Here is a 26,496-nt window from a genome sequence, read left to right on the forward strand (position 1 = left end):
GAGTGTGTTGGTGAGCCATTTGAGCCATTTTTGAAGGTTTGTCCCTTTGTTTAATTTAGCAGCCTCTACTAGCTCTTTAAATCCAGAAGTCTAATTTCATATAACCGTTTCCACGAGGGAGCCATGATTGCTGGCTTGCATATTGGGAATATTTAGAGGAGAATCTGGCACATAATTTTCACTTCAGTCTTTCTGAGGAGTCAAAGAAAAGTCTATAAAGCTCACAGCATCAAGAATGTTATCAAACTGTAACAGGTGCTCCTTAAATGTTTGCTGTAAGCAGAGGAATTGAATTTTCACTTTGTTGACTGAATTTTTTTTTTAATACTTCAAAAGCCATAACCGTCGAGAAATACCGGTGGCATCAGTGGTGAGTGATTTTATCCCATGCAGGCCTTTTGCTCAGTTTCACAACAGTTTTGCAAATTTATGACCCTTATGAGAAAAAAGATCAATACCTCACTGATCATGAAGGAGAGAACTAACTAAACTTACCCTGGTGACCTAAAAGTATCACTTTCAAATATAAGAACAAGATCACACCCAGCTCCAAATAACTTGAACAGGTTGACAAAGACAATTGACCAGTTTATCCAAATGGATCTCTCCCCACAAAGACCATTAAAAATTGACAATTTCATCTACTCCCCATGCTGCCTTTGAGGTCAAGTGGTTATCGACTCATAACTGAAAATAGTTTGAGTCTCCATTAGGCATAATTAGTTGAAAATTTTAAATGGCCAGGAAAAATACGAAAGCAAACCATTTTTCATGTTTTCTAGTAAAACAAGACAAGCCATTACTTACGTGGATAATGCTCACTTAGTGGAAACCTACAGAGATGCACTAAGCAGTACAGTTACTACTCAGCTGCCGTACTTGACCTAGCTACTTTTACATCAAGAACAATGTAAATGGTTCAGGATTTTAAAAAATTCGAGTGCTAGTACTCTTGGCAAGAGTTGACCCCTGATTTGCCTCAAGGTGATAGTCAACTACTTTTCAACACATGATACTGATACCATACAGAGTGGGGTGTAATTGTGCCAATTTAGAGTCAAGAAGCCATCAAACCAAATGCAGTTTAATTCAGGTAAACACCTGTTGATAACAAGAAGCAATAAAGAAACTAATTCCAAGGACATAGACCTTGGTGAAATGCCAAATGGAAAATGGTGCTTTAAAAGGCAGTCTCTTAGAATGTAAGGAATAAAGTAAAACCTCAGATCAGGTATTCTAGACAAGATTAAGAGAAGACAGTTCAAACTATTGAAGAGAATGAATTTTTACTTAAGCACTTTGGAAGTATCCACTCCCCTTAAATGTAAGTTACGTATCTATTCATTAAAGGAAGCCGAAGCACTTGTACTTGGCAGATTACTGTATTAAACTTGAAAGTAATAAAAATGTTTTTAAAGATACTGTATGATGCAGACTTTTCACTACTTCAGATTAACTTCCTAACTGGTGAAGCTTCTTGGTACCTATTTGTCTCCATTAATCTTCATTCTAAAACCCAAAATTTCATGCCTTGATTTAATTCTTTTCCCATTGACATCTTTCTGTGTCCTTTAGAGAGCACCTGTTCCTGTCCTTCAGCAAGCTCCTGCTCTGTGTCTATCATCTAAATGACATTTTTTTCCACAGAAAAGCTGTAATTTTACTTTTTTTTGTATGTGTGACTAATCTGTCCGAGTCCATGATTTCTTTTCCGCAACGTATAATGTGAAGGCTTATTTTTCAAAGCAAAACGATATTTTCAAAATTTTGCCCCCATCCCCACTTTAAGATGAGGCATGTTTTAGTGACAGATCACTTGAGATGTTCTTATAATCAGCTTGTCTAATAATTCGTATAGCCTTAAGCATGAAAAACCTTTGAAAACTAAAACTTGGTATAGGAATTCTAATAGCCAGGAACAAATATCAATTTTTATTCATTCCAAAGAATGAGTTGCTGACAGCATTTCAGAGAGCACCACCATGAGACTATAGTGTTTTATTTAGTATTACAACGTGGCCAGTTAGTGTGACAAGGGAAACCTATTTTGGTACCCAAGGAATGGCTGGTTGTGATGATGGGTGAAAGTCAAGATGCTGATGCCTAATGTCTATTCTAGCATTTCCATGTTAACTTTGAAGGTGGGGAAGGAAATAGCACCACTGCCGACTGTAATCTAAGGAACTCTTCACCAATCTCACTCCAAAGCAGTACAAAATAGAAAAAGCTAAAAGTCTTAACACATTCCCATTTTCCAGGAAATCCTGTGTCATCTGTTAAGAGGGAGGAATCCTGATCCCGTTCCCTCAGGTCCTTGTCACGTTAGCTTTTTGATAGCTTCAATCCACTCTGAACGCTCAGCCTTGCTGCTGGCCTGGATATAATAGTGTGTGTCATCCTTAGTAATCACTTTGAAGAGATTTCCCTGGACATTCCCTTTAACCCCTAGGCAGGAAGAAAAAAAAAAATCAGCGCGTGAACATCCATGTCTGCTTTCAGCTGGGAGTAGCTGAAAGTCAACTGAGACACAGACAAAAATACATATCATGAAGTATTTCTTAGTACAAATGTGTATGGTTAGGAAATCCCACCAGATGTGTGCTTTCCTGTATTCCTGTCCATCCCCTCTCCCTCACCTGTGCCTTAAGGCCTGCCGGTGCTATATCTGGACGTTCTTGGAAGCCCTCTTGGCCTGCCCCCTATGCAAACCACAGGTCTACAGTCTAACATCAAAGAGTCCAGTACGTTTATGTTAAAACCAGACACAGATGTGGGATTTGACTTGAATTGTAACTTCTTTGAACCTCAATCTCTACATCCATAAGTTAAGAATAATACTATCCTCCTACCTCAACTGTCTATTGTGAAATTAGTGTGCTAATAGTGTGTTGTCAATCCTTAAGCACTATTGTAAGCTACTGTTCTTAGGTGGAAGCCTATGGGCCAGTAAGCACAGAAGAGGATGGGAAAGAATATTAAAGACAAGGGTCATTTAGTTGTGTTGTTAACACACTAAGAACACCCCACTTGCCCTTTCTCTAATCGGCTTCAAAGCTCACACCATTCATCGTCTCACTGAGAAAGCCCATCAGCCCTCACAGCTTAGCCCTTCATCAGCAGAGTGTTAACTGAGAGCACAGGAGGGAGGCCCCCGAGATCAGGCCAGGGCCAAAGTTGCCCCTTACCAGTGGGAACGCCATTATCCTCCAGAGCAGATACGAGTGAACCACGAAGAGAAAACCCACCCACTGGCCGGTTCTCTTCCTGCAAAGGAAAGGAGACCTGATTAGGAACTGTGTGAAGGCACAAAAAAGAAGAGTCACCCTCTCATCTATAACCACCCGCAGTCAGCCTGCTAAAGTAGTCTGTGAGAGTCATTTGTAACAGCAGTTGAGGCTGAACTTGGACATCACATGGCAAGTTGTCTGCACCAGCGAGGAAGTCTGGGCTTCTTCATTCCACAGCCAGCTGCAGCAGTGCCACCCCCCCTCCCTGTCCCTCGGCCCTCCCTGTGGTCTAGCAGGGTCCCGGGGTGGGGGGCTCTTTCAACCTCCTTCAGTTTCTCAGCTTAGGGTGGGGTTCCTGACTGAAGCTCAGCAAGGGAGGAACGTCCATTCTTATTTCAAAAAACAAAAGAATACATCTACCAAGACAAGGCTGAACAGGCTGACTAAAAGGACATTTCTCTTTTCTTCTGATTGGAATTAGATCAAACCCAGCATGCAGCAATACTTATTATCTGAAACTCAAGAATTATGGCTTAAATATTAAATGGTAAAAGAAACCTTTCAAACGTTGGTGGGGACATGAGGTTGAGGGGGCAGAATTCATGGACTCTTTGGGTGGAAAGGGGTGAAAAGAGACTAGAAAGCACCAGTTAGGAGTCTCTTTATCAGCCCACCTCACCTTCCCTAGGCACACAGCCAGCTTTGGAGAAACTGAAAGACGCTTTTCCTCTCAAAACAATGTAGATCCACTGAGCAGGATCCACTGAGCAGGCAACAAATGTGATGAAAGAAAGGAGTGATCAGATTGTGAGGGGTAGCTTGCACTGTGGAAGGAAAGGCATAGTGGGTGGGAGTTATGGTAGGGATGCTGGGAGGAAGGGCGGAGGTGAAGCCAGCTGCCTGCTCTGCTCTGAGAGATGTGTCTGGGAGCATGACAAGGCACTCACTTTGGAAGGGTCGTAGTAATGCAGAAAAGCCGGGTCCTTCCTCAGAACAAAGCGCCGCACCTTCCAGTTTTTCCTCTTGTGCCCCTGAGGCAAAGAGAGGGTGCAAGGCTCATCGGTGACAGCTCTCAGTCACTTCCTCCCACCTCCGTGCCTCCAGTGCGGAACCTCGAACCTCCCAGCCAGCCTGCTCCAACGAACAACTTTCTCAAAAGAGCCTGGAGACCTGGGGATTGCAGTGACGTGTCATGGGCTTCACGGCTCAGTGACACTTCACCAACAGCACTGTCACCTTTAGCCTAGTTGACACAGCCAAAGAGGGTCAGCACTGAAAGAAAGGGGGAGCACTGCCTGGACACCACTCAGGGCACACAGAGGACAGGGAGGTCACAGGTTTCAACTGGACCAAGAACTCACAGGCAAACTTGAACCCAAGGGCACCAAATTTTAAGCATCAACTTAGTCCGAAAACAAACCTACGCCTACAGGTATATATATGTGCACTTATATACAGTGAAAACCACTTTGGCATTCTGCATCAGAAAAAGAGTAAGGCGTAGTAAACAAACTTATGGCTACCAAAGGGGAAAGGGGGTGGGGGAGGGATAAATTAGGAGTTGGGGATTAGCAGATACAAACTATCATATATAAAACAGATAAACAACAAGGTCCTACTGTATAGCACAGGGAACTATATTCAATATCCTGTAATAAACCACAATGGAAAAGAATAGGAAAAAGAATATGTATATATATATTTATAAATGAATCACTTTGCTGGACACCAAAAACTAACACAACCTCGTAAATCAACTCTACTGCAAAAAAAAAAAAAAAAAAGAGTACGAAACAATCAATTATATGTTTAAATCTAAGCATGGAAGATACTGCCGTGCGTGTGATTGTGGCTTCACCCCTAGATCACAAAGCTTCCTTAGCCCTCTAGTCTGGCACACCCCGAGTCCCTCCCACACCCTCCTCCTCTCCCAGGACCTCACTACCTCCCCTCACCAGACTCCCTTCAGGCCCAGCAGAAGCAGAGCCCTTGGAATAAACAGGCAGTTACGTGGACGGTAAGCAATCTAAGAGCAGAAGGGGATCCTGATACGCAAGAAGCAGGTGACAATGACAACGAGTGCTCCAAGAAGATGGGAACGGTGCTGAGCAGCGTTGTACAGATGCACACATTCACGTGGCGTGTCAGGAGCGCACAGACACAAGAGGTGTGTAGGAGATTGGCTTACACCTCAGGTGCCGGGACACGGCAGCTTGGTTTGCAGGCACAGGTGGACACGCCGCAGGTGTGACTGTGACCCGGCTGTCCCCGCTTAACGTGGCCGCTCTCCCAACATGGTAGGAGCAGTGGCCACGGTCAGTTTTTAAACACGGAGATTACACTGCAGAATTTCACCTTCAACCTACTGAAGTAGGTGGAGAAAATACTTCTCAAGGGGACAGGCAGAGTCCCACAAAAGCAGGCAGAGACCCCAGGAAGCCTCAGGGAGCAGAAAGCCAGCAAAGGCAAAATGCCAACCAGTAGGCAATGCCCTTCCAGACAAATAAGTGAACTGGGCAGTGACATAGGCATTGTTTTCTAATGCTGTGATAACTACTTGTGTGCACTTTTCCCGGAACGCCCCCTTGTCTGGGGCTCGTGTATGTGCGAGTGGACACGTGCATGCCCCTTGATTTGCTCCCGGTGGCTACCACTGGACCCTGACTTTAGCAGGTTCTGCTGATAATTAGCGCCCCTGGCAGTCTCAGCCCTTCCCGCCCTTTGTGGGGATTCCTGCCTCCCCCGAGCTTGAGAACTGTGCATCTGCTCCCCTGTGCATCTGCTCCCCGCTCCAAGGCGGCCGTACCTGCTTGGCCAGATAGCCTTGCTTTACCACTGTGCCACTTAACTCCACGGTGCTGAGACTGATTTCTTCCTTGGAGCTTATCTTCCTCTTGGGGCTCTCAGCCTAGCGGGAAGGAGAGAGCAAGGACTCTGTTACCAAAAGGTCCTAGTTCTAGGCTGTGGAGGCTACCGCGGGGGAAAGGAAAAGCCTCCATACAGAAAACCCACTGCACCTGGGGTGAAGCTGTTCCCCCAGCCTTGGCCTCTCACCCGTGACTGTGGACCCACGCCCCCCCCCCCGCCCCGACTCTGTTGCCTCTTCCTCTCTCTGCCCCTGTGGCAACAGGAACCCACTCCCTAACTTACAAAAGTGTACAGGGCCATGGAGTCATCCAGGAACTGCTCAGCCAGATCCCCAGAGCGAATGGCTCCCGTGCTTCGGGTGCCTACCGGCCTAAGGAAGTTCTCCTCCATGAGCATGGAGGCCAGGGTCACAGCCTCCAGACGGCTGGCTGCAAAGTTGTTGGAGATGAGCCAGTCCACCAGGGAGGAGCCTGCATCAGGGCAAGGGCAGCGCCTGTCAGACGACAGGCTCCAGACCAGCTTCCTCAGGGTGCTTGGCTGTGACCTCATTGACCTTGACCTCTTGGACAGCCTGGCATAGCCTTGGGGCTCTGCCCTAGAGCAGACCGAAGGCCCCACCTGCTGCTCAGAGCTGTGGCCGCAGTCACATGTGGCCATCTTAGGCCAGCCCCTTGGCTGGCAGGCAGCTCTGGCCTCAACACAAGCCAGTCAAGCACAATGAGTCCCGGATCACCAAGCCCCAGGTTTCCAGTGCCTGGCCCAGCCCCCGAGAGGGGAGGCTCACCTATGAAGGTCTTTTTGTAGGTACTTCCCTGCTCCATGTTGGGGCTTGGCCGGATTCCGCTGCTGCTGTTGTGCATCTTGTCCACGATGCGACTACATGGAAGGAAGGCAAAGGAGAGGGACCCTTGTCACACTGACAGGTATGAGGGAGGGTCCAAGAGTCGTTGCTAAGGGTATAAAGCACATGGCACATGGTATGATACACATCGCAAAAAAAGGGGTATTCCATTATGCATCAGAATTTGAGAGGTAGGATTTGGGGACGTTTCTTTTTCTTCTTGCTCATCTAAATGTTCTAATATTTCTAGACTAGACAGGTATTACTTTTGTAGTAGAACTAATGAGCTGTGGCTTTTAATTTAGAAACAAAAGAATGTTCAGTAATGATTCTCTATGATCTACTGCATAAAGTTCAAACTCCTCCAGCTACTTCTCAAAGTCACCCATCACTTGAACCCACACTCATCTGCCACTGGTCCTCCTTGCACTCACCATGGTTCAGCCGTGCCCTAGATGAATAATCAAGATCCCAGAGCCTGGTATGGAGCTTTTTGGTAGTTCTGCTGCCTGGAAGGTTAGGGGGCATTTCCTGCAGACGGGCTGATGTAAGAGATTCCACGATGGGAACTCCTTTCATCCGTCCCTACTTTATAGTATCACCTCCACTACTGTTTTCCTTCTGTTCTGTGGGATGATTCCTGCCACCAATGGAAGATCTTTTCTCATTCTCTGTTTATGTACTTGGGCTGGAAAGCCCCTGAGATGAGACTTTGTTTATTCTCATTTGCATCTCCTGAGCACCTAGAGCAATGTATGGCATGCAGTAGGCACTCAATAACTGTTTCTTGAATGAATGAATAAATGAATGAATGGATGAATGGATGAAGAATCCCACAGAGCGAGAATGCAACCGCTACCAGAACACATCGTTCTTGCCCCCAGGCTGCAAACAAGACTAATGACTTGGGTGAGCAGAGATTCCTGGGGAGCTGTCACATAGCCCTGAGCACCCTGGCTGAAACTGAAGAGAGGGTGTCAAGACACTGAGGGGGGCAGGAGCAGCAGAGGCCCCAAGAGGTTCCCAGGGCAGGTAGGTAGGGCCACTCCCAGGCAGAGAAAACAATGTAAACAGGACAGTGACAGCGAAAGGCCCTGAAGCACAGTGGTGGTACCAGTCAGGCCTGGGTAACAGCCACAGGCTGCTCCCCGCCCCAAACCGCACCCCAACCCTGCATCCCCGCTGCACACAGACAGAAGAGTCTGCAGCCAAGCCAGGTAGGGCAAGGGCAGGGCCCAGGCACTCACTGCAGGCTGATGTGAGGGGGCAGCTTGAAGGAGTTCTTCAATATGTGGAGCTGTTGGACCTTCCCCGGCTGCCCCGCGTGAATAGCTCCTGTTATCTCAAAGGCCCAGGCGTCCCTCTCCTCTCGAGAACAGGCCTCCAGGAAGTACTCCGTGGATGTTTGAGTCTTCAGCTTAATGAGGAGCTGTGGGAAGACAGCCAGTCAGACCAAGCAGGCAAGAGAATGCTGGCTGGGCAGCTAAAATGACAGAACCGAGGCGAATCTGGGAGGCCACGTGGTCCAGTGACTGCCAAATGCCCGACCACTCAACCACACCCCAGCTGGTGGTCTTTAAAGATTTGCTTGTACACCTCCAGTGACGGGGAGCTCACCACCTTTCCCCTTTGGACAGACTTATTAGCATAGGGTCTGCTTCCTGGGCACTTGGTCTCTCTGCTCCTGATTCTGCCTTTTAGAACCACATAGATTAAGCTCACCTCCTATGACAGCCCCTGTGCTGAAGTGGGAAATGCACAGGCTTCCAGGTCAGACTGATATGGATACTTAGCTATGGACGTTTGGGCACGTTAAAGGACCCACTGACTCTCAGTTCCTTCACCTGTCATATGAGGCTATTAATGCCTACCTTGAAGGAACTGTTAGTTCTGCTCCTTTTCATCCTCTTTCTAATCGGGTCTAATCATCCCAAGTCTTTCACACGTTCCTCATATGATACTGTTTAAACTTTCTCAACCAGTTTATGCCCTGCTAAATGTTCTGCAGTTGGTTCAACATTCTCATAAAATATGACCCTCGGAATGGAACAAACTGCTCCAGGGAAGGTCTGGGGGTACAAGGCAGCACGGGCTTGAGGTCTCATTAGCAGTGGCATCTTCAGGGCTTGATGCTCTGTACAGTCAGCTGAGAGTCTTTTTCAGGTGGGCCACATCTCCTCCATCTTTTAAATGGGCATTTAGGGTTTTTTTTCAGACATTGTGAGATTTTGCATTTTGATCCTACTAAACGTCATCTGAGTAGACTGGGCTCACAACTTCTGTTGGAAAACAGAAGGATTCTGTCTCATTCTGATTCTGTTTTCCAATGTATTAGCTCCCACCTTGCTTTGCTTGCAAACTTCATCAATTCCTTCACCTAAACAGCAAAAATGGATAAGACAAGGCAGGCTCACGGTCCCAAAGAGTACCATGAAGATGTTCCTCCAAGTTAACATGGATTCACTCATCAACATCGTGGAAGGATGAGTTCAACCAGTACCCTGTCAGTCTGTAGTTCACCATTTTAATGAAAAGATCTCAGGAGAGACTATAAAGTTCCACATGAAATCCAGACACACTTTTTTATAGCTTCCCTAATTAAAAATAAATTAACCACACACACACACACGCACAGATGATACACTTCATAACTTGTTCTTAGTGAACCTACTGACTCCTCTTGGCTTATTCCCCCTCAAGTAGTCATGAACTGGCAGATGACAATTTTCTCTGTTTGAGAATTTTACGTAGAATTAGCAAGAAGTTCACAGCTCCAGCTAGCAACCTGTCTCCTTTTTTGAAACACAGAACAAAGTTTTCCTATCGCCAGCCTGTTCTATCAGCACTTCCGCTCTGCACTGTTCTTAAAGACTATGAAGTGGTATCAGGTCAACAAGTTAACCTATAGGGGAGGAGAAGTCAAGATGGTGGAGTAGGAAGAGGTGGAGTTCGCGTCTCCTCACAACTAGGGCCCCTACCAGGCACTGGTCAGGGACCTTGGAAACCTAAAGGGACGGGAGGAATCCCCGAGCAACCAGGTAGGATGTTGGGGGGAAGGGGGAGGGGAGGAAAAGTGGAGGTGGGATGGGACTGGCAGCCCTGAGGGGAGGCTGGGGGAAGGGAGGGGTTCCCATGATTGGAGGAGCCCACCCATGGAGCAGGGATTAGCAGGGATGGGGAGAGACCTTTGGGGTATTGGGGGATCGGAGGGGAATGAAGCTAGTGTCTCCCCTGCCTGCTCGAGCCCCAGAGAGCCTGCTGGGGCCCTGGGCCTAAACCTCAGTCCTCCGGGACCCCCTCCAGCCATGCTGCACCTAGGCTCCGCCCCCCACCAACGCTTTTTCCAGGCTTCTTTTTTTTTTTCTTTTTGGTTGTTGTTGTGGTTCTGTTTTGCCTTGTGGTTGTTTTTTATATTTTTATTTTTCCTAATATATTTTTAATTTTTCTAATTTTATTTTATTTTTTATTCTTTGTTACTGTTTTGCTTTTTTTTTTTTTTTTTTGCCTGCACTGCGCGGCTTGAGGGATCTTGATTCCCAGGCCAGGGGTCGGGCCTGAGCTCCTGTGGTGGAAGCGCTAAGCCCAAACCACCGGACTAACAGAGAACCTCAGACCCCAGGGAATATTAATCGTTGTGAGATCTCCTGGAGGTCCTCATCTCGGCACCAAGACCGAGCTCTATCCAACTGCCTGCAAACTCCAGTACTGGACGCCTCAGGCCAAACAAACAGTAAGACAGGAACACAGCCCCACCCATCAAAAAAAAAAATGAGACAACAAAAAAATATGCTACAGACGAAGGAGCAAGGTAAAAACCTACAAAACCAAATAAATGAAGAGGAAATAGGCAACTTACGTGAAAAAGAATTCAAAGTAATGATAGTAAAGATGATCTGAAATCTCGGAAATCCAATGGAGCCACAGATTGAGATAATACAAGAAATGTTTAACAAGAACCTAGAAGAACTAAAGACCAAACAAACAGTGATGAACAACACAATAACTGAAATGAAAAATACACTAGAAGGAATCAATAGCAGAATAACTGAAGCAGAATGAATAAGTGAACTGGAAGATAAAATGGCGAAAATAACTGCTGAGGAGCAGAATACAGAAAAACGAATGAAAAGAAGTGAGGACAGTCTCAGAGACCTCTGGGACAACATTAAACACACCAACATACAAATTATAGGGGTACCAGAAGAAGAGAAAGAGAAAGGGTCTGAGAAAATATTTGAAGAGATTATAGTCAAAAACTTCCTTAACATGGGAAAGGAAATAGCCACCCAAGTCCAGGAAGTGCAGAGAGTCCCATACAGGATAAACCCAAGGAGAAACACACCAAGACACATATTACTCAAACTAACAAAAATTAAATTCAAAGAAAAAATATTAAAAGCAGCAAGGGAAAAGCAACAAATAACATACAAGGGAATCCCCATAAGGTTATCATCTGATTTTTCAGCAGAAACTCTGCAGGCCAGAAGGAAGTGGCAGGATATATTTAAAGTGATGAAAGGGAAAAACCTACAACCAAGATTACTCTACCCAGCAAGGATCTTATTCAAATTCGACAGAAAAATCAAAAGCTTTACAGACAAGCAAAAGCAAAGAGAATTCAGCACCACCAAACCAGCTTTACAGCAAAGGAACTTCTCTAGGAGGGAAACACAAGAGAAGAAAGAGACCCACAAAAACAAACCCAAAGCAATTAAGAAAATGGTAATAGGAACATACGTATCAATAATTATCTTGAATGTAAATGGATTAAATGCTCCAACCAAAAGACACAGACTGGCTGAATGGATACAAAAACAAGACCCATACATAGGCTGTCTACAAGAGACCCACTTCAGACCTACGGACACATACAGACTGAAAGTGAGAGGATGGAAAAAGATATACCATGCAAATGGAAATCAAAAGAAAGCTGGAGTAGCAATACTCATATCAGAGAAAATAGACTTTAAAATAAAGACTGTTACAAGAGACAAGGAAGGACACTACATGATGATCAAGGGATCAATCCAAGAAGATATCACAACTGTAAATATTTATGCACCCAACATAGGAGCACCTCAATACATAGGGCAAATGCTAACAGCCATAAAAGGGGAAATCGACAGTAACACAATAATAGTGGGGGACTTTAACACTTCACTTACACCAATGGACAGATCATCCAGACAGAAAATAAATAAGGAAACACAAGCTTTAAATGACACAATAGACCAGATAGATTTAATTGATATTTATAGGACATTCCACTCAAAAGCGGCAAAATACACTTTCTTCTCAAGTACACATGGAACATTCTCCAAGATAGATCACATCCTGGGTCACAAATCAAGCCTCGGAAAATTTAAGAAAACTGAAATCATATCAAGCATCTTTTCTGACCACAACACTATGAGATTAAAAGTCAATTACAGGAAAAATACTGCAACAAACACAAACACATGGAGGCTAAACAATACACTACTAAATAGCCAAGAGATCACTGAAGAAGTCAAAGAGGAAATAAAAAAATACATAGAAACAAATGACAATGAAAACACAACAACCCAAAACCTATGGGATGCAGCAAAAGCAGTTCTAAGAGGGAAGTTTATAGCAATTCAATCTCACCTCAGGAAATAAGAAAAATCTCAAATAAACAATCTAACAATTTAACAATATAACAATATAACAATCTAAACAATCTAACTTTACACCTAAAGCAACTAGAGAGAGAAGAACAAAAAAAACCCAAAGTTAATAGAAGGAAAGAAATCATAAAGATCAGAGCAGAAATAAATGAAATAGAAACGAAGAAAACTATAGCAAAGATCAAAAAAGTTGGTTCTTTGAGAAGATAAACAAAATAGATGAACCTTTAGCCAGACTCATCAGAAAAAAAAGTGAGAGGTTTCAAATCAATAAAATTAGAAATGAAAAAGGAGAAATTACAACTGACACCACAGAAATACAAAGGATCATAAAAGACTACTACAAGCAACTATATGCCAATAATATAGACAACCTGGAAGACATGGAGAAATTCTTGGAAAGGTACAACTTTACAAGATTGAACCAGGAAGAATTAGAAAATATAAACAGACCAATCACAAGTAATGAAACTGAAACTGTAATTTAAAAATCTCCCAGCAAATAAAAGTCCAGGACCAGATGGCTTCACAGACTAGTTCTATCAAACATTTAGAGAAGAGCTAACACCTATACTTCTCAAACTCTTCCAAAAAATTGTAGAGGGAGGAACACTCCCAAACTCGTTCTACGAGGCCACCATCACCCTGATACTGAAAAGAGATAAAGATATCACACACAACAAAGAAAATTACAGACCAATATCACTGATGAATATAGATGCAAAAATCCTCAACAAAATTCTAGCAAACAGAAACCAACAACACATTAAAAGGATCATACACCATGATCAAGAGGGATTTATCCCAGGGATGCAAGGATTCTTCAATATATGCAAATCAATCAATGTGATACACCATATCAACAAATTAAAGAATAAAAACCATAGGATCATCTCAATAGATGCAGAAAAAGCTTTCCACAAAATTCAACAACCATTTATGATAAACTCTCCAGAAAGTGGGCATAGAGGGAACCTACCTCAACATAATAAAGGCCATATATGACAAACCCACAGCAAACATCATTCTCAATGGAGAAAAACTGAAAGCATTTCCCCTAGGATCAGGAACAAGACAAGGCTGTCCACTCTCGCCACTCTTATTCAACATAGTTTTGGAAGTCCTAGCCACGGCAATCAGAGAAGAAAAAGAAATAAAAGGAATACAAATTGGAAAAGAAGAAGTAAAACCGTCACTGTTTGCAGATGACGTGATACTATACACAGCAAATCCTAAAGATGCCACCAGAAAACCACTAGAGCTAATCAATGAATTTGGTAGAGTAGCAGGATACAAAATTAATGCACAGAGATCTCTTGCATTCCTAAACACTAACAATGAAAGATCAGAAAGAGAAATTAAGGAAACAATCCCATTTACCATTGCAACAAAAAGAATAAAATACCTAGGAATAAACCTACCTAACAACTCAAAAGACTTGTACTCAGAAAACTATAAAACACTGATGAAAGAAATCAAAGATGACACAAACAGATGCAAAGACATACTGTGTTCTTGGATTGGAAGAATCAATATTGTGAAAATGACAATACTACCCAAAGCAATCTATAGATTCAATGCAATCCCTATCAAATTACCAGTGACATTTTTCACAGAATTAGAACAAAAAATTGTACAGTTTGTTTGGAAACACAAAAGACCTCAAATAGCCAAAGCAATCTTGAGAAAGAAAAACGGAGCTGGAGGAATCAGGCTCCCTGACTTCAGACTATACTACAAAGTTACAGTAATCAAGACAGTGTGGTACACAGAAACAGAAATATAGGTCAATGGTACAGGATAGAAAGCCCAGAGATAAACCCACGCACCTAAGGTCAACTAATCTATGAAAAGGAGGCAAGAAAATACAATGGAGAAAAGACAGTCTCTTTGCTGGGAAAACTGGACAGCTACATGTAAAAGAATGAAATTAGAACCCTACCTAACACCATACACAAAAATAAACTCAAAATGGATTAAAGACCTAAATGTAAGGCTGGGCACTATAAAACTCTTAGAGGAAAACATAGGAAAAACACTCTTTGACATAAATCATAGCAAGATCTTTTTTGACCCACCTCCTAGAGTAATGGAAATAAAAACAAAAATAAACAAATGGGAACTAATTAAACTTAAAAGCTTTTGCACAGCAAAGGAAACCATAAATAAGATGAAAAGACAACCCTCAGAATGGGAGAAAATATTTGCAAATGAAGCAACTGACAAAGGATTAATCTCCAAAATATACAAACAGCTCATGCAGCTCAATATCAAAAAAACAAAGAACCCAATCCAAAAATGGGCAGAAGACCTAAACAGAGATTTCTCCAAAGAAGACATACAGATGGCCAAGAGGCAAATGAAAAATGCTCAACATCACTAATTATTAGAGAAATGCAAATCAAAACTACAATGAGGTATCACCTCACACCAGTCAGAATGGCCATCATCAGAAAATCTACAAACAGTAAATGTTGGAGAGGGTGTGGAGAAAAGGGAACCCTCTTGCACTGTTGGTGGGAATGTAAATTGATACAGCCACTATGGAGAACAGTATGGAGGTTCCTTAAAACACTAAAAATAGAACTACCACATGACTCAGCAATCCCACTGCTGGGCTTATACCCTGAGAAAACCATAATTCAAAAAGAGTCATGTACCAAAATGTTCATTGCAGCTCTATTTACAATAGCCAGGACATGCAAGCAACCTAAATGTCCATCAACAGATGAATGGATAAAGAAGATGTGGTACATACATACAATGGAATATTACTCAGCCATAAAAAGGAACGAAATTGGGTCATTTGTAGAGATGTGGATAGACCTAGAGTCTGTCATACAGAGTGAAATAAGTCAGAAAGAGAAAAACAAATATCGTATATTAACGCATATATGTGGAATCTAGAATAGAGACACAGACGTAGAGATCAGACATGTGGACACAGGGTGGGAAGGGGAGAATGGGATGAACTGGGAGATTAGGATTGACATACATACACCACCATGTGTAAAATAGATAGCTAGTGGGAACATGCTATAAAGCACAGCAAGCTCAGCTCGGTGTTCTGTGATGACCTAGATGGGTGGGATGGGGGGTGGGTGGGAGAGAGGTCTAAGAGGGAGGGGATATATGTATACATATAGCTGATTCACTTCGTCGTACAGCAGAAACTAACACAACATTGTAAAGCAACTATACTCCAATTTAAAAAAATTACCCCCCCCAAGAAAAAGTTAACCTACAAGTTCCAAGGTTTAATTTTTTGAGACCCAGAGTCTTAAATGCACCTAGAAAACTAGGTTGTCTTCTTAAAACTGTCTCACAAAAAAAAAAAAAAAAAAAAAAAAAAAAACTGTCTCACTTATCTGTAAATCTTTCTTTTTTATTAACCATTTATTCAACAAACATTTACTAAGCATCTGCTATGTGCCCAGACATTGTGTCTGGTCTGATGATGCTACAAGGAAGAAGATGCAGACCCAAGTCTTTTACCAGGCTTAGCACTCCCCAGCAGTCCCATCCCACCCCCACGGAGAGCTACCCCATCTCTTTTAATCAGTGGCATTTCCAGGTTTGCAGTGGAAATTACAGAATGACATTTCACTTTTGCAGCCTCTTAGGCTGGAATGATATTCAGTGCCTCCCTCTCCCTTGCCCTCAACATCCAGTCAACGATGTCCTGTCAATGTTTCCTTCATAATGTTTCCTCATGTTCATCCCTTCTTTCCGCCTCATTTCATGCCTGATTATTTTAACAGCTCCTTTTGTTTTCTATTTGAGAAAATTTTTAAACTATAAAAGAGTACAAAACAAACACCAGTAAACCCATTACCCAGAATTGACTGTCGTTAATATTTTCTTATACTTAGAAGATTCATCAATTTGTCTAGAAGAGTCAAAGAAGAAAAACATGATAAGAAAGAAGAAAATGGTAAGATCCCTTCTTTATGGAACTAGTTATCTTATTAGGAACTGAGCTTAGGTCCTCATTTTGGTCTTCCTAAGAGAGTTTTCACCAGCCCCTTCTCTCAGTCAAGACCTTCAATGGCTCCCTATTACCTGTACCTGGCCCCAGCCAATCTCCCACCACTCCTTCAGTGAACATACCCTTTGGCCACAGTGGCCATCCTCATCTCCAAATTTATCCCTAACTGTCCCTTCACTTTTACCCAAGACCTTCTACCTGCCTGGAACCTCTGCCTCTTTCCTCTTTCAGATCTTTGCCCAAACCTCTATCCCTCTCAAAGCTGTACCTGAGCAGACAGCCTATGATGGCATTTTCCTCCCCTTCAGCAATACAGTGTTCTCTGCGGCTAATAATGTTTGTACCAACATTTGGAACTCTGAATGTTTTTCTGTTAATCACTTGCTTTCATAATAAGATCATTAACTGAAAGAAGCAATCTTACCATTTTCTTCCTTGACACCTCCAAGCCCAGCAAATTTCTTGGCACTTAATGGGCCCTCAGTAAATGATTAATTCAGATTCTTTTTTGATGGTAGAGTTGAAGCTGCCCCGGACTTTTGGAACATGTACCCCTCGGAGGATGAAAGTCATCCTATTGAACCCCAAGTAGCAGTAATTATTCACATTTATGTAGTGTCTCCTAGCCTACAAGGTGTTTTGACCCACCATTACCTTCATGATTCTCATCACAGCCGTGAGAGAGAGTCAGGTGTCATTATTTTATCCCATTTTATAAATGAGGGACTAAGGCTCGAAGAGATGCAATTACTTGCCCAAGGTCACATGCCTGGTACGTGATGCAGCCAGGATTTGAGTCTAGGTTTTTCAGTAACTCAGCTCTTCCCGTGACCCACACCACCTTCACCAAAGAGGCCAGAGACGGGAGGGTCCGGGGAGTGGGAGGGAGGAGCTGGGAAGCAGGGGCCTTCACTTACTGGTCGGTTTTCATACTCCAGGCAGGGGCAGGTAATGGTGCAGCCATCCAGAAGGATGTGGCCCTTGGGAGGGATCACTTTCCGACCCCCCTCGAGCTTGTAGTACAGCAGCGTGTTCTGCCGAAGGATGAACCATCGCACCTTCCAGTTGTGGACAATGTGACCCTGAGGACAGACAGGAGAACCCTGAGGTGAGGTGGCCGAGGGGACAACGTGGTGTCCAGGGAGAGGTGGCCCATGGCTCAGGTGACCAGACTGTGCCATGGGATCAACTCTCCAATAAGGGGACAGCATTCTCTCTCTTTTTTAGCTTAATTTTATTTTTTTACTTTGAAATAGTTTCAATTCAGAGAAAAGCTGAAGAAAATTATAAACTTTTTTACAAAAGTGTTTGAGTTAGTTTTTAACATGATGCAGCTCCAATCACTTCTCAGTATTTTATTGTGTAACTCCTACCAAAAAATAAAAAGGGTATTTCCAACATAACCACAATACAATCATCAACATTAGGAAATTTACATGAATATATTATTTTCATCTGTTCCACAAACTCCATTCAAGTTTCACCAATTACCCCAATAATGTCCTTAATAGCCAAAGGATCCAGCTCAGAATCATATGTTTTATTTTCATTTTCATGAAGAAAGCATGAGCTTTGGATCTCTTTGTCATCTCTTTCGAGTATGTAACAAAGACCTTTGGCATTGACTTTCTAGTTCCCATCTGTTCTTTTTTTCTGGTTATAAGCCTTGAAAGAAACTGCAAAGTCAACAGAAGAAAAGATCCTGCTACTAGGAGACAGCCATTGTTAACATTTTGTATTTCCTTCCAGTCTTTTTCCCTTTTAGTTTTTACTTTCTAGTTTTTTTAAAAATCAGGATATTACATATATGAGTTTTATTTTCTAGTTTTTCTTTTGCTGACTTTGCCAAGCATCTTCTCACACCATTAAATTTCTTTAAAACATGTCTTTTAATGACCACTAGGTGGATGCATCATTTCCTTGTCCATCTCCTGTTGTTTGTAACTGAGGTTGTTTCTTTTCTTCACTATTATAAACAACTCCGCAATGAATATCCTTGCACATAAATTTCGATCTGCATCTCTTAATTTTTTTTCCTTAGGATATATTCCAAAAACAGAATATTGCTACTTGAAGGATGTGGGCAATTTGTAAAGTTGAAGCCACAAATTGTTAAGGACCCTAACATTTTTACCTAGCCTACTGTGACAGGCCTAAAAGGCACGGGAGTTTGGGGGGCTCTCAGGTGGGTCATGGAGCCAGTGGACAGGATAGTCAGGTGAAGGCAGAGAGTCCGTTTCTAGAACAGAACAGTGGATGGGAGAATGTCTGCTGAAGAATCAGAATGAAATGATTTTGTACACGCTCATGAAAGTGACTTTCTTGGCATGTTTCCCAGAGCAGAGCCCAATTAGGGCTGGATTCTAACCAAGAGAGATGCACTTTATCTGAATCAGAGACTGTCCCCAATTCACTGGTTTCCTGACCCAGCATTTATCAATTTCAAAGGCCCCTTCAGTTCTCACATCTGTGGTGCTGCAATTCTGTTCCACACGTACACAGTGCGTGTACTGACTGTGTTAGGGAACCGAAAATTGTCGAAGGAGTTGACTGTGTGAGCACTGGTCTACACCAGACCACAGAGCCCAGACTCAAGTCCCCTCGCCCAACAATCCCTGCTGAGGGGGTCCTGGCGCAGCATTAACAGTAAAGGCAGTTGCTGGCACACAGGTGTGGCTCCGGCATGGGGGCCAGTGTGAGGCGGAGAAGGGGAGGGGGCAAAATAGTCTTAAACCTTAAAACATAGGTGTTCTGAGCTGAATTATCCCCCCCTCCCCATTCATATGTTGAAGCCCTAACCCCCTACTACCTTAGAATGTGACTGTATTTGGAGACAGGGCCTTTAAAGGGGTGATTAGGTTAAATAAGGCCATTAGTTGGGCCTTAATCCAATCTGACTGGGGTCTTCATGAGGAGAGGAAATTTGGACACGCAGATGTCAGGGAGGCATGCACACAGAGGAAAGGCCGTGTGAGCACACAGCAAGAGGTGCCATGTACAAGCCGAGGAGAGAGGTCTCAGAGGAAACCAAACCTGCCAACAACTTGGACCTTAGACTCCGACCTCCAGAACTGTGAGACAATGAATCTCTGTTGTTTAGGTGGTCCTGTCTGTGGTAGTTATAGCAGCCCTAATAAACTAAAACAACCGGAAAGGAGAAAGGGGCCTGGAGATGTTAGGGAGAAAAGTGTAACCAACAGAAGTTGAGCAGAACAAACCAAGAGAGATAGGGCTACGTTTCCTGGACAAAACGCTACATTTCCCAGAATCGATGGCAGGAAGGAACAGGGAGGTGGCCGGGTTGCTGCCAGTCCTGTGCATGGGGCATTGATGCATGTTTGGCAGCCACCAAGGTGGCAGGATAGTGGTGGAAGGACAGGTTCTTCTGACACCCAGTCCCCAGAGTTACCAGGGACAAGTGGCAAACAGTGTCGGCAGTGACGTTTCCACAAGAAACGTCTGGTGGTGCTGTTGGATATTTTTGTTTGGCTGCATCATCTCTGGCTGTATGGTACCTGGCCCTCCCAAATATTCCTGAGTTATTTGATATTTATTATTCTCTCTGAAATCCCTTCTGTTGAAACTTGCTAGAGTGGACCATGTTATGAGCAGCTAAGAATCCAGACTGACAGCAAAGGAGAGCAATCCAAGAAAGGCTGATGAGATAGAATCTACTATGTAGGTAGAAAACTCGGAGCAGTTGGTGACTTCACTGTGGCTGGAGGGGAGTCCCTGAAGACATTTAAGCAGAAGGATGACAAGCGTAGGTTCTCATGTTAAAAAGATCAACCGACCACACCGGGGCAGAACAGCTGAGTAAGGTCGGCCAGACCGGAGCGGCCAGCTCAGCTGGAGGTTACTGTAATAATCCACAAAATGGGAAGGAAAGCCCCATTATCCCTGCTTCTCAGATAAGCTTCGCCATAATCGGAGGGCGTAAGGGACTCATCCAAAATCAGCAGGCAAATGGTGTCAGAGGCCAAAAATACAGTGGTATAAGCTGAAAAAGAACCCAGGCTTCCCTTCACCTGGGAATCTTCCTCCCTCTCCAGGCTCCTTGTCTGTAAGTGGCTGACTGGGACCAGAGGCCAGTTGGACCATGAATGGCTTAGAGCCCCCTTAGGGGGAAGGAGGAGAGTCCATAAGCTGGGATGTAACCCTAGGACTGGGCTTAAGAAGCACAGAATGGGAATTCCCTGGTGGTGCAGTGGTTAAGAATCCGCCTGCCAATGCAGGAGACACGGGTTCGAGCCCTGGTCTGGGAAGATCTCACATGCCGCGGAGCAACTAAGCCCGTGCGCCACAGCTACTGAGCCTGTGCTCTAGAGCCCATGAGCCACAACTACTGAGCCCACGTGCCACAACTACTGAAGCCCGCACGCCTAGAGCCTGTGCTCCGCAACAAAGAGAAGCCACCGCAATAAGAAGCCCGCGCACCGCAATGAAGAGTGGCCCCCACTAGCTGCTCTCTGCAACTAGAGAAAGCCGGCGCACAGCAACAAAGACCCAACGCAGCCAAAAATAAAAATAAAATAAATTAATTAATTAAAAAAAAAGAAGCACAGAATGTTACAGTTGGAGGACCCTTTGAAAAAGCCTATACTATACTCCCTAACTTTAATGATGAGGAAACTGAGGCCCAGAAAGGTCTTGCCCAAGACCCTACAACCCCAAACTGGCAGAGATGGTATTTGTTGTGGGTTGAATTATGTCCTCCCAAAAGAATCATTGAAGTCTTAACCCCAGGGAACTGTGAATGTGGTCTTATTTGGAAATAGGGTCTTTGCAGATGTAATCAGGTTAAGATGAAGTCATACTACATCAGGGTGGCCCTAAGAACACTAATATGATTGGTGTCCTTATATGAAGAGGAAAATTTGGACACTGAAAGACACACAGGGAGAAGATAGTCATGTGATGATGGAGGCAGAGATAGAATGATGCATCTACAAGTCAAGGAACAGCAAGGAGTGCCTGTGTGAGATAACAGAAAATGCAATATATTGCTCTCTGCCCCCGGTTCTTGGTACAGAGCTCCTGAACCCCCTGTAATTTCCTGGGTGACAGGAGTATCTTTTGTGCTAATGAGGCAACTCTGGGTGGGCTCCTGAGTGAGGGCTGGTCACTGGAAAGACCACACCATGATTAGAAGCTTGGAATTTTCAGCCCCCCCCCCATTCTCTTGAGAAAAGAGAAGGGCTGAAAATGGAGTTAACCATCTATCATGCTTACATGATGACGCCTCCATAAGATCCCAGAAATATGGGATTTGGAGAGTTTCCAGGTTGGGGGACACACAGGGGTGCTGGGAGAGTGGTACACTCGGAGAGGGCACAGAACCTCTGGGCCCCTTCCCACATACCTTGCCCTACACGTCTCTTCCATCTGGATGCTCATTTCTTTCCTTTATCACATTCTTTAATAAGCTGGTAAACATAAGTTAAGTGTTTCCCTGGAACCTCTGATCTATAGCCAGTTGGTCAGAGCACAGGTGACAACCTGGGCTTTTGACTGGTGTCTGAAGTGTGTGTGTGTGTTGGGGCATGGGGGAGGGCTGGGGAAGCAGTCTTGTAGGACTGAGCTCTTATGCTGTGGGATCTAACGCTGCCTCTGAGTAGATAGCGTCAGCACTGAGTTAAATTGTAGGACACACACCGGGTGTTGCAGAGAATTGCTTGGTGTAGGGAAAAACCTCCACACATTTGGTGACCAGAAGAGTCAGAAGTGAAGTGTTCTGTGTAAAAGTAAAGGAACCCCACAGGATAGAGAAACACACAGTGGGGAAGAACTAGGTTTTTCCTACACAGGAAGGAAAAATCTGCGTGTTTCCTTTACAGCCTGCGAATACAAGAAACAAAAGCGACAAGGAAGGATTCTCCCCTGCAGGTTTCAGAGGGAGTATGGCCCTGAGAACACCTTGATGTGAGACCTTTAGCTTTCGAAACTTCTTCTAGCCTTCTTGCTTTTTTCTTCCAAGCAAATTTTTTCCTTACTCATACCATTTATATTTTTACTCTTTGGATTATAATATTATAAACATTTTTAACATCTGCATAACTGTAATTCACTTGTAATCATTTGTTTATTTGGGGGTACATATAGGTAGTTTCCAGTTTTTTCACTACAGAAATAACACTTTGTTCCTAAAGCTTGTATGGCATTTCCTGGGGATAGTCCTACAAATGAAATTTCTAGGCCAAAGCGTGTTGACACTGCCATGTCATTTTCTGAGTGTTGTTTCTGAGGTACGAGCCAGGCAGCAATGCCTGATTCAGTGCTTCAGCTGCTTCTTAAAGCACAAGCAGTCCTACCCACACAGATCCGCCTTCCTTCCCCCTCACCCTCCTTCTAAAGCCAGGCCAAGTGAGCACTCTGCATTTCTGTCGGGAGCTTTGCTTCTTTCTTGTCTGGGCTGGATTAAGAGCCAAATCATCATGCCCCTGCCCGTCTCCTGCTTTGCCCTCACTGGTGATGACTGTTCTGTACTCTGGGTTTCCAGCTTGGGGCCTGCCCCACTTCTGGACTGTAAACCCCCCCTGAATCTGTGGAATCCCACCGTCACAGCCCTGCACCTTCTCCAGTGGCCACGGGGGCTGCTGTTCCCATCCAGGAGGAGAGGGGAAATGGGGGAGAGGGAAAGCCCGACTGATCAGTAGGCAGGGGCTGTTAGCAGGGGCAGGGGCCCCATCCCTGCCTTGTAGGAAAGGGTGTGGCTTCCGCTTGCCTCAGGGTCAGGCTCCAGCTCCAAACTGTTGTCTTTGGGTTTGGCTGGAATGTGCTTTAGGTATTTCAGCCAAGGCCCTCGGTGGGCTTTTGGGGCCAGACCTGGTTGACTGTCCTCACTTCCCTGTACCCTGTACTCCCTTAGCTGCCACCCTGGAATGGGTGGCCCATCCGGAAGAGAACTCACATCCTCCCTTCCCTCCAGCCCTCCCCTGACTCTGCGTGGTGGTGGTGTTGGTGGGGAATCATATAAGGTAACCCCCAGGAACAAGGGGATGCCCCAAAGGGCCCCTCTGCGAGGGCTTGTCCTCAACAGGCCCCCTACCAGGGCTCGGCTATCCCGGCAATCAGCAATGCCCACCAAAACCCCTGCCCAAACCCCTCTCCCTCTCACCTTATAAGCTGCAGGAAAAGTTCCCCATAGGTGGTCTCTCTGAGGTGCAGCTGCCTCCACAAACTGTGAGGGACCAACCTATCACTTTAATCCCAGTGGCATGAAACAGGCGTGGAATTTTGTACCTGCTTGTATCCACTCTGACCCTTGATCCAGCACAGCCTCCTACACCTCCTCCCGCTTACAGTTTTGAGCAAACAACACACCCGCCCTCCTATGTCAAATAATGTGTAAAATAACATGGCTGCATTTCCTATTGAACAGAAAGTGACTTGAGACCTCAGGGTTGATCTGGTGGCCAGGGGAGGCCGAGTCCCTTCACCCCTCTTCATCCATCCCCCTCCCAAAGCTGTAAACTCAGAGGAGCCAAAAGGCTCATCCCCAGATTTTATGCTCTGCTGTTAGGGTTAGCATAAATGTTTAGTGTGAACATCAATGTTAAAAGAACTTTTAAAAATCTAATTTCCTCTTGCAGCTGCTTTTTCATTCATGTTCTACCTTGATCCTATATGTTGAGTTTTTGTCTGGACTCTTGCTTGCTGTGGGAAAGGCCCCATGGGGTGATGTGGAAGAAACGAGGATGGAGGTGCCAGTCCCGGCTGTTATTAGCCCTGGGGCTCTGGGCAAGCGATCTCATCTTTCTACCCCTGTTTCCTCATCTGTAATACAGGAATAACAATACCCACCCTGCAGTGGGGCAGAAAACGGTTTGGAGTCAGCCTGAGCGGGTTTGATCCCGTTTCATCACCCACTAGCCCAGATCCTGAGCTACTTAACCTCTTTGAGCTTCGTTTTCCCCTTGAAGAAAGGGGGTGGGTAATGTGGGACCACCAACCTGTCGGACTGTTGGGAGGATTAAAGGAGACAACGTCCAGGACTGGTGCACAGTAGGGGCTTAAGAAACATAAGCTTCCTCCTCGCTCACGGGTTATTGTGAAGAATATAGGAGACGATGCATTAACTGGACGGGCGCTGGGGACTACCGAACACACTTTCGTTGTTTTAATACATCATATTTAAATCCTATACGCTTCGTATTTTAGTAAGTTGTTTTAATTAAGCTGTCCACTACGAGTAGCCGCCCCCTGCACCCCACACGCCCTAGCCAAGCGGGATTCTCCTCCTCGCCTGTGCCCTGGTCCCTCTTTTCTATCTAAAGCTCACCCACAACCACCGTCCACCCGGCTCTCCCCACTACACGCGCCTCCTCCCAGCGTGGCCCCAGGCCGCCCGATCGCGGCTCAGGTGAGCCGGCGCCCGCCGCGGGCCCGCCCCGGGCCGTGTCCGGAGAGGCTCCGTTGCGCTCACCCTCTTGACGAGGAAGCCCTCCTTGAGCACGCCGTCCTCCATGTCGCCGCCGACGCGCCCTCCCCGGTGCGCCGTCCCGCGCCTCCCGCTCCTCCGCGCGCAGCTCGGCGCACGCTGCGCCCAGGAAGCGCCTGCGATCCGGCGCCGGCGCCGCCCCGCTGGCCCGCGCCCAGAGCCCGAGGCCGCGGGGCCTCCCGGGCAGGAAGTCAGTCCTGGACGGGGTTTCTGACGTGGTCTCCCCGCCGAAGGTGTCCTAGGGTCCGTGGTTAGTCCTCAGGGGAGTGCCGCCCCCGTGTCGCCTCCCGGAGCCTCCCCCGCCCAGGCTTTCTCCATCCAGGTTCCCCCAGCGCGCTCTGCGCCTCTGACTCTGTCCGTCTTTGCCCATCTTCCTCCACTCCCAGCCTTAACCAGGTACTTGCCTGGCACTTAGTATACTGCCGTTGACTAATACTTAACGGAATTAAGCTGAACCGAAAGGATTTCAAAGATTTGGGGTCATTCCTGAGCTCCATGGAAATGGGGGTGGGAGAGTGGATGAGTTGGAACCAGGCTGGGAACTTTGTCCTGGCCTCTGGTGGGGGCAGAGAGAAGTTCCCATTAGCAAGGTCACAGGTTTAAGGAAGCAGGCACAGTCTGTCCCCAAAATACACCTCTCCCCTCAAAAGGTTAGAGCTGAAGTTTCCATCATTAGGGGCAAAAGTTAAGGGAGTGCCAAGGAACTCAGTAACAAGATAAATAATATTTTAATGCAATGTTTTAAAATATGTTAAATATTTTTAAAAATTTTAGTAAAAATTAATGCAAAAAAAAAATCCATGATGAACAAAATGTCACAAATTTAAGTGAGGACTGGGGATGGACAACAAGCCATATTGGAGCCTGAAACAAAAGGAAGCATCAGTAAAACTGATCCTGTCTTGTAGTCCTTAGGAGAAGGTCAGTTTATTCATTGTTTGCCCCGCAGTGTGAAGGGCCCTCTTAGGACTGTTCACCAGGAAGGGGAAAGGCCCCAGATGCCTAACAGGGAAGAGAAAGCTCTAGATTGGGAGATGGTGCCCCTGGCTGCCTTTCAGAACCAACCTGGAGCCCACTCCCAAACCACAACGGGCTCCTGTGCCCTGGAAATGGCCCATTTCAGCCTTCTGCACAAACCGACTTTCGGATCTCAGAGGAGTCCAAAAGCAATGGTGCTTCCACTCCATTGCAGACTGAACATCGACTCAGCACCTTCTAAAGCCAGGCCTGTATTGGGTGCTGGGTTCTATTTAATGCACAACATGCCATGAGGTGAGTTTATTATCCCATTCTTTCCAGCTAAGGAAACTGAAACTTGAAGCAGTTAAATAACTTGCCCAAGGTCACACAAACTTGGATTTTAACCCCAGGGCAGCGTGAATGCATTTGTTTCTCATGTCAAGAGCTGGGAAGAGGAGGAAAGGATAATCGGAGCTGTGAAAACTTGCTAGGCTCAAACCCAGGACATGAGAGACTGGAATGGG

The 26,496-nt window shown here is 45.2% G+C and overlaps 1 protein-coding gene across 1 annotated transcript; it reads right to left on the bottom strand.

Moving 5' to 3' along the window:
* Positions 1–1,965: 1,965 nt before the first annotated feature.
* PLEK2 (pleckstrin 2) lies at positions 1,966–25,146 on the bottom strand. Its single transcript, XM_061180940.1, has 9 exons — positions 24,998–25,146; positions 17,490–17,654; positions 8,184–8,365; positions 6,880–6,971; positions 6,378–6,565; positions 6,034–6,135; positions 4,175–4,258; positions 3,186–3,264; positions 1,966–2,445 (listed from the first exon to the last, which is right to left on the bottom strand). Exons 1-9 carry the CDS (start codon positions 25,037–25,039, stop codon positions 2,318–2,320), a joined length of 1,062 nt encoding a protein of 353 aa, XP_061036923.1. The 5' UTR covers positions 25,040–25,146; the 3' UTR covers positions 1,966–2,317.
* Positions 25,147–26,496: the final 1,350 nt, after the last annotated feature.

The sequence above is a fragment of the Eubalaena glacialis genome, chromosome 2, assembly GCF_028564815.1.
Source record: "Eubalaena glacialis isolate mEubGla1 chromosome 2, mEubGla1.1.hap2.+ XY, whole genome shotgun sequence".
Classification (NCBI taxonomy): domain Eukaryota; kingdom Metazoa; phylum Chordata; class Mammalia; order Artiodactyla; family Balaenidae; genus Eubalaena; species Eubalaena glacialis.

What these genes read in the sequence shown, in the direction of transcription:
- PLEK2 (XM_061180940.1), bottom strand. Translation starts at nt 25,039, where the DNA reads ATGGAGGACGGCGTGCTCAAGGAGGGCTTCCTCGTCAAGAGG. An exon ending in CTACAAAAAGACCTTCATAG is followed by an intron (nt 6,566 to 6,879) that starts GTGAGCCTCCCC and finishes GCCCTGATGCAG; the next exon opens with GCTCCTCCCTGGTGGACTGG. An exon ending in ATTACTACGACCCTTCCAAA is followed by an intron (nt 3,265 to 4,174) that starts GTGAGTGCCTTG and finishes TTTCCTTTGCAG; the next exon opens with GAAGAGAACCGGCCAGTGGG.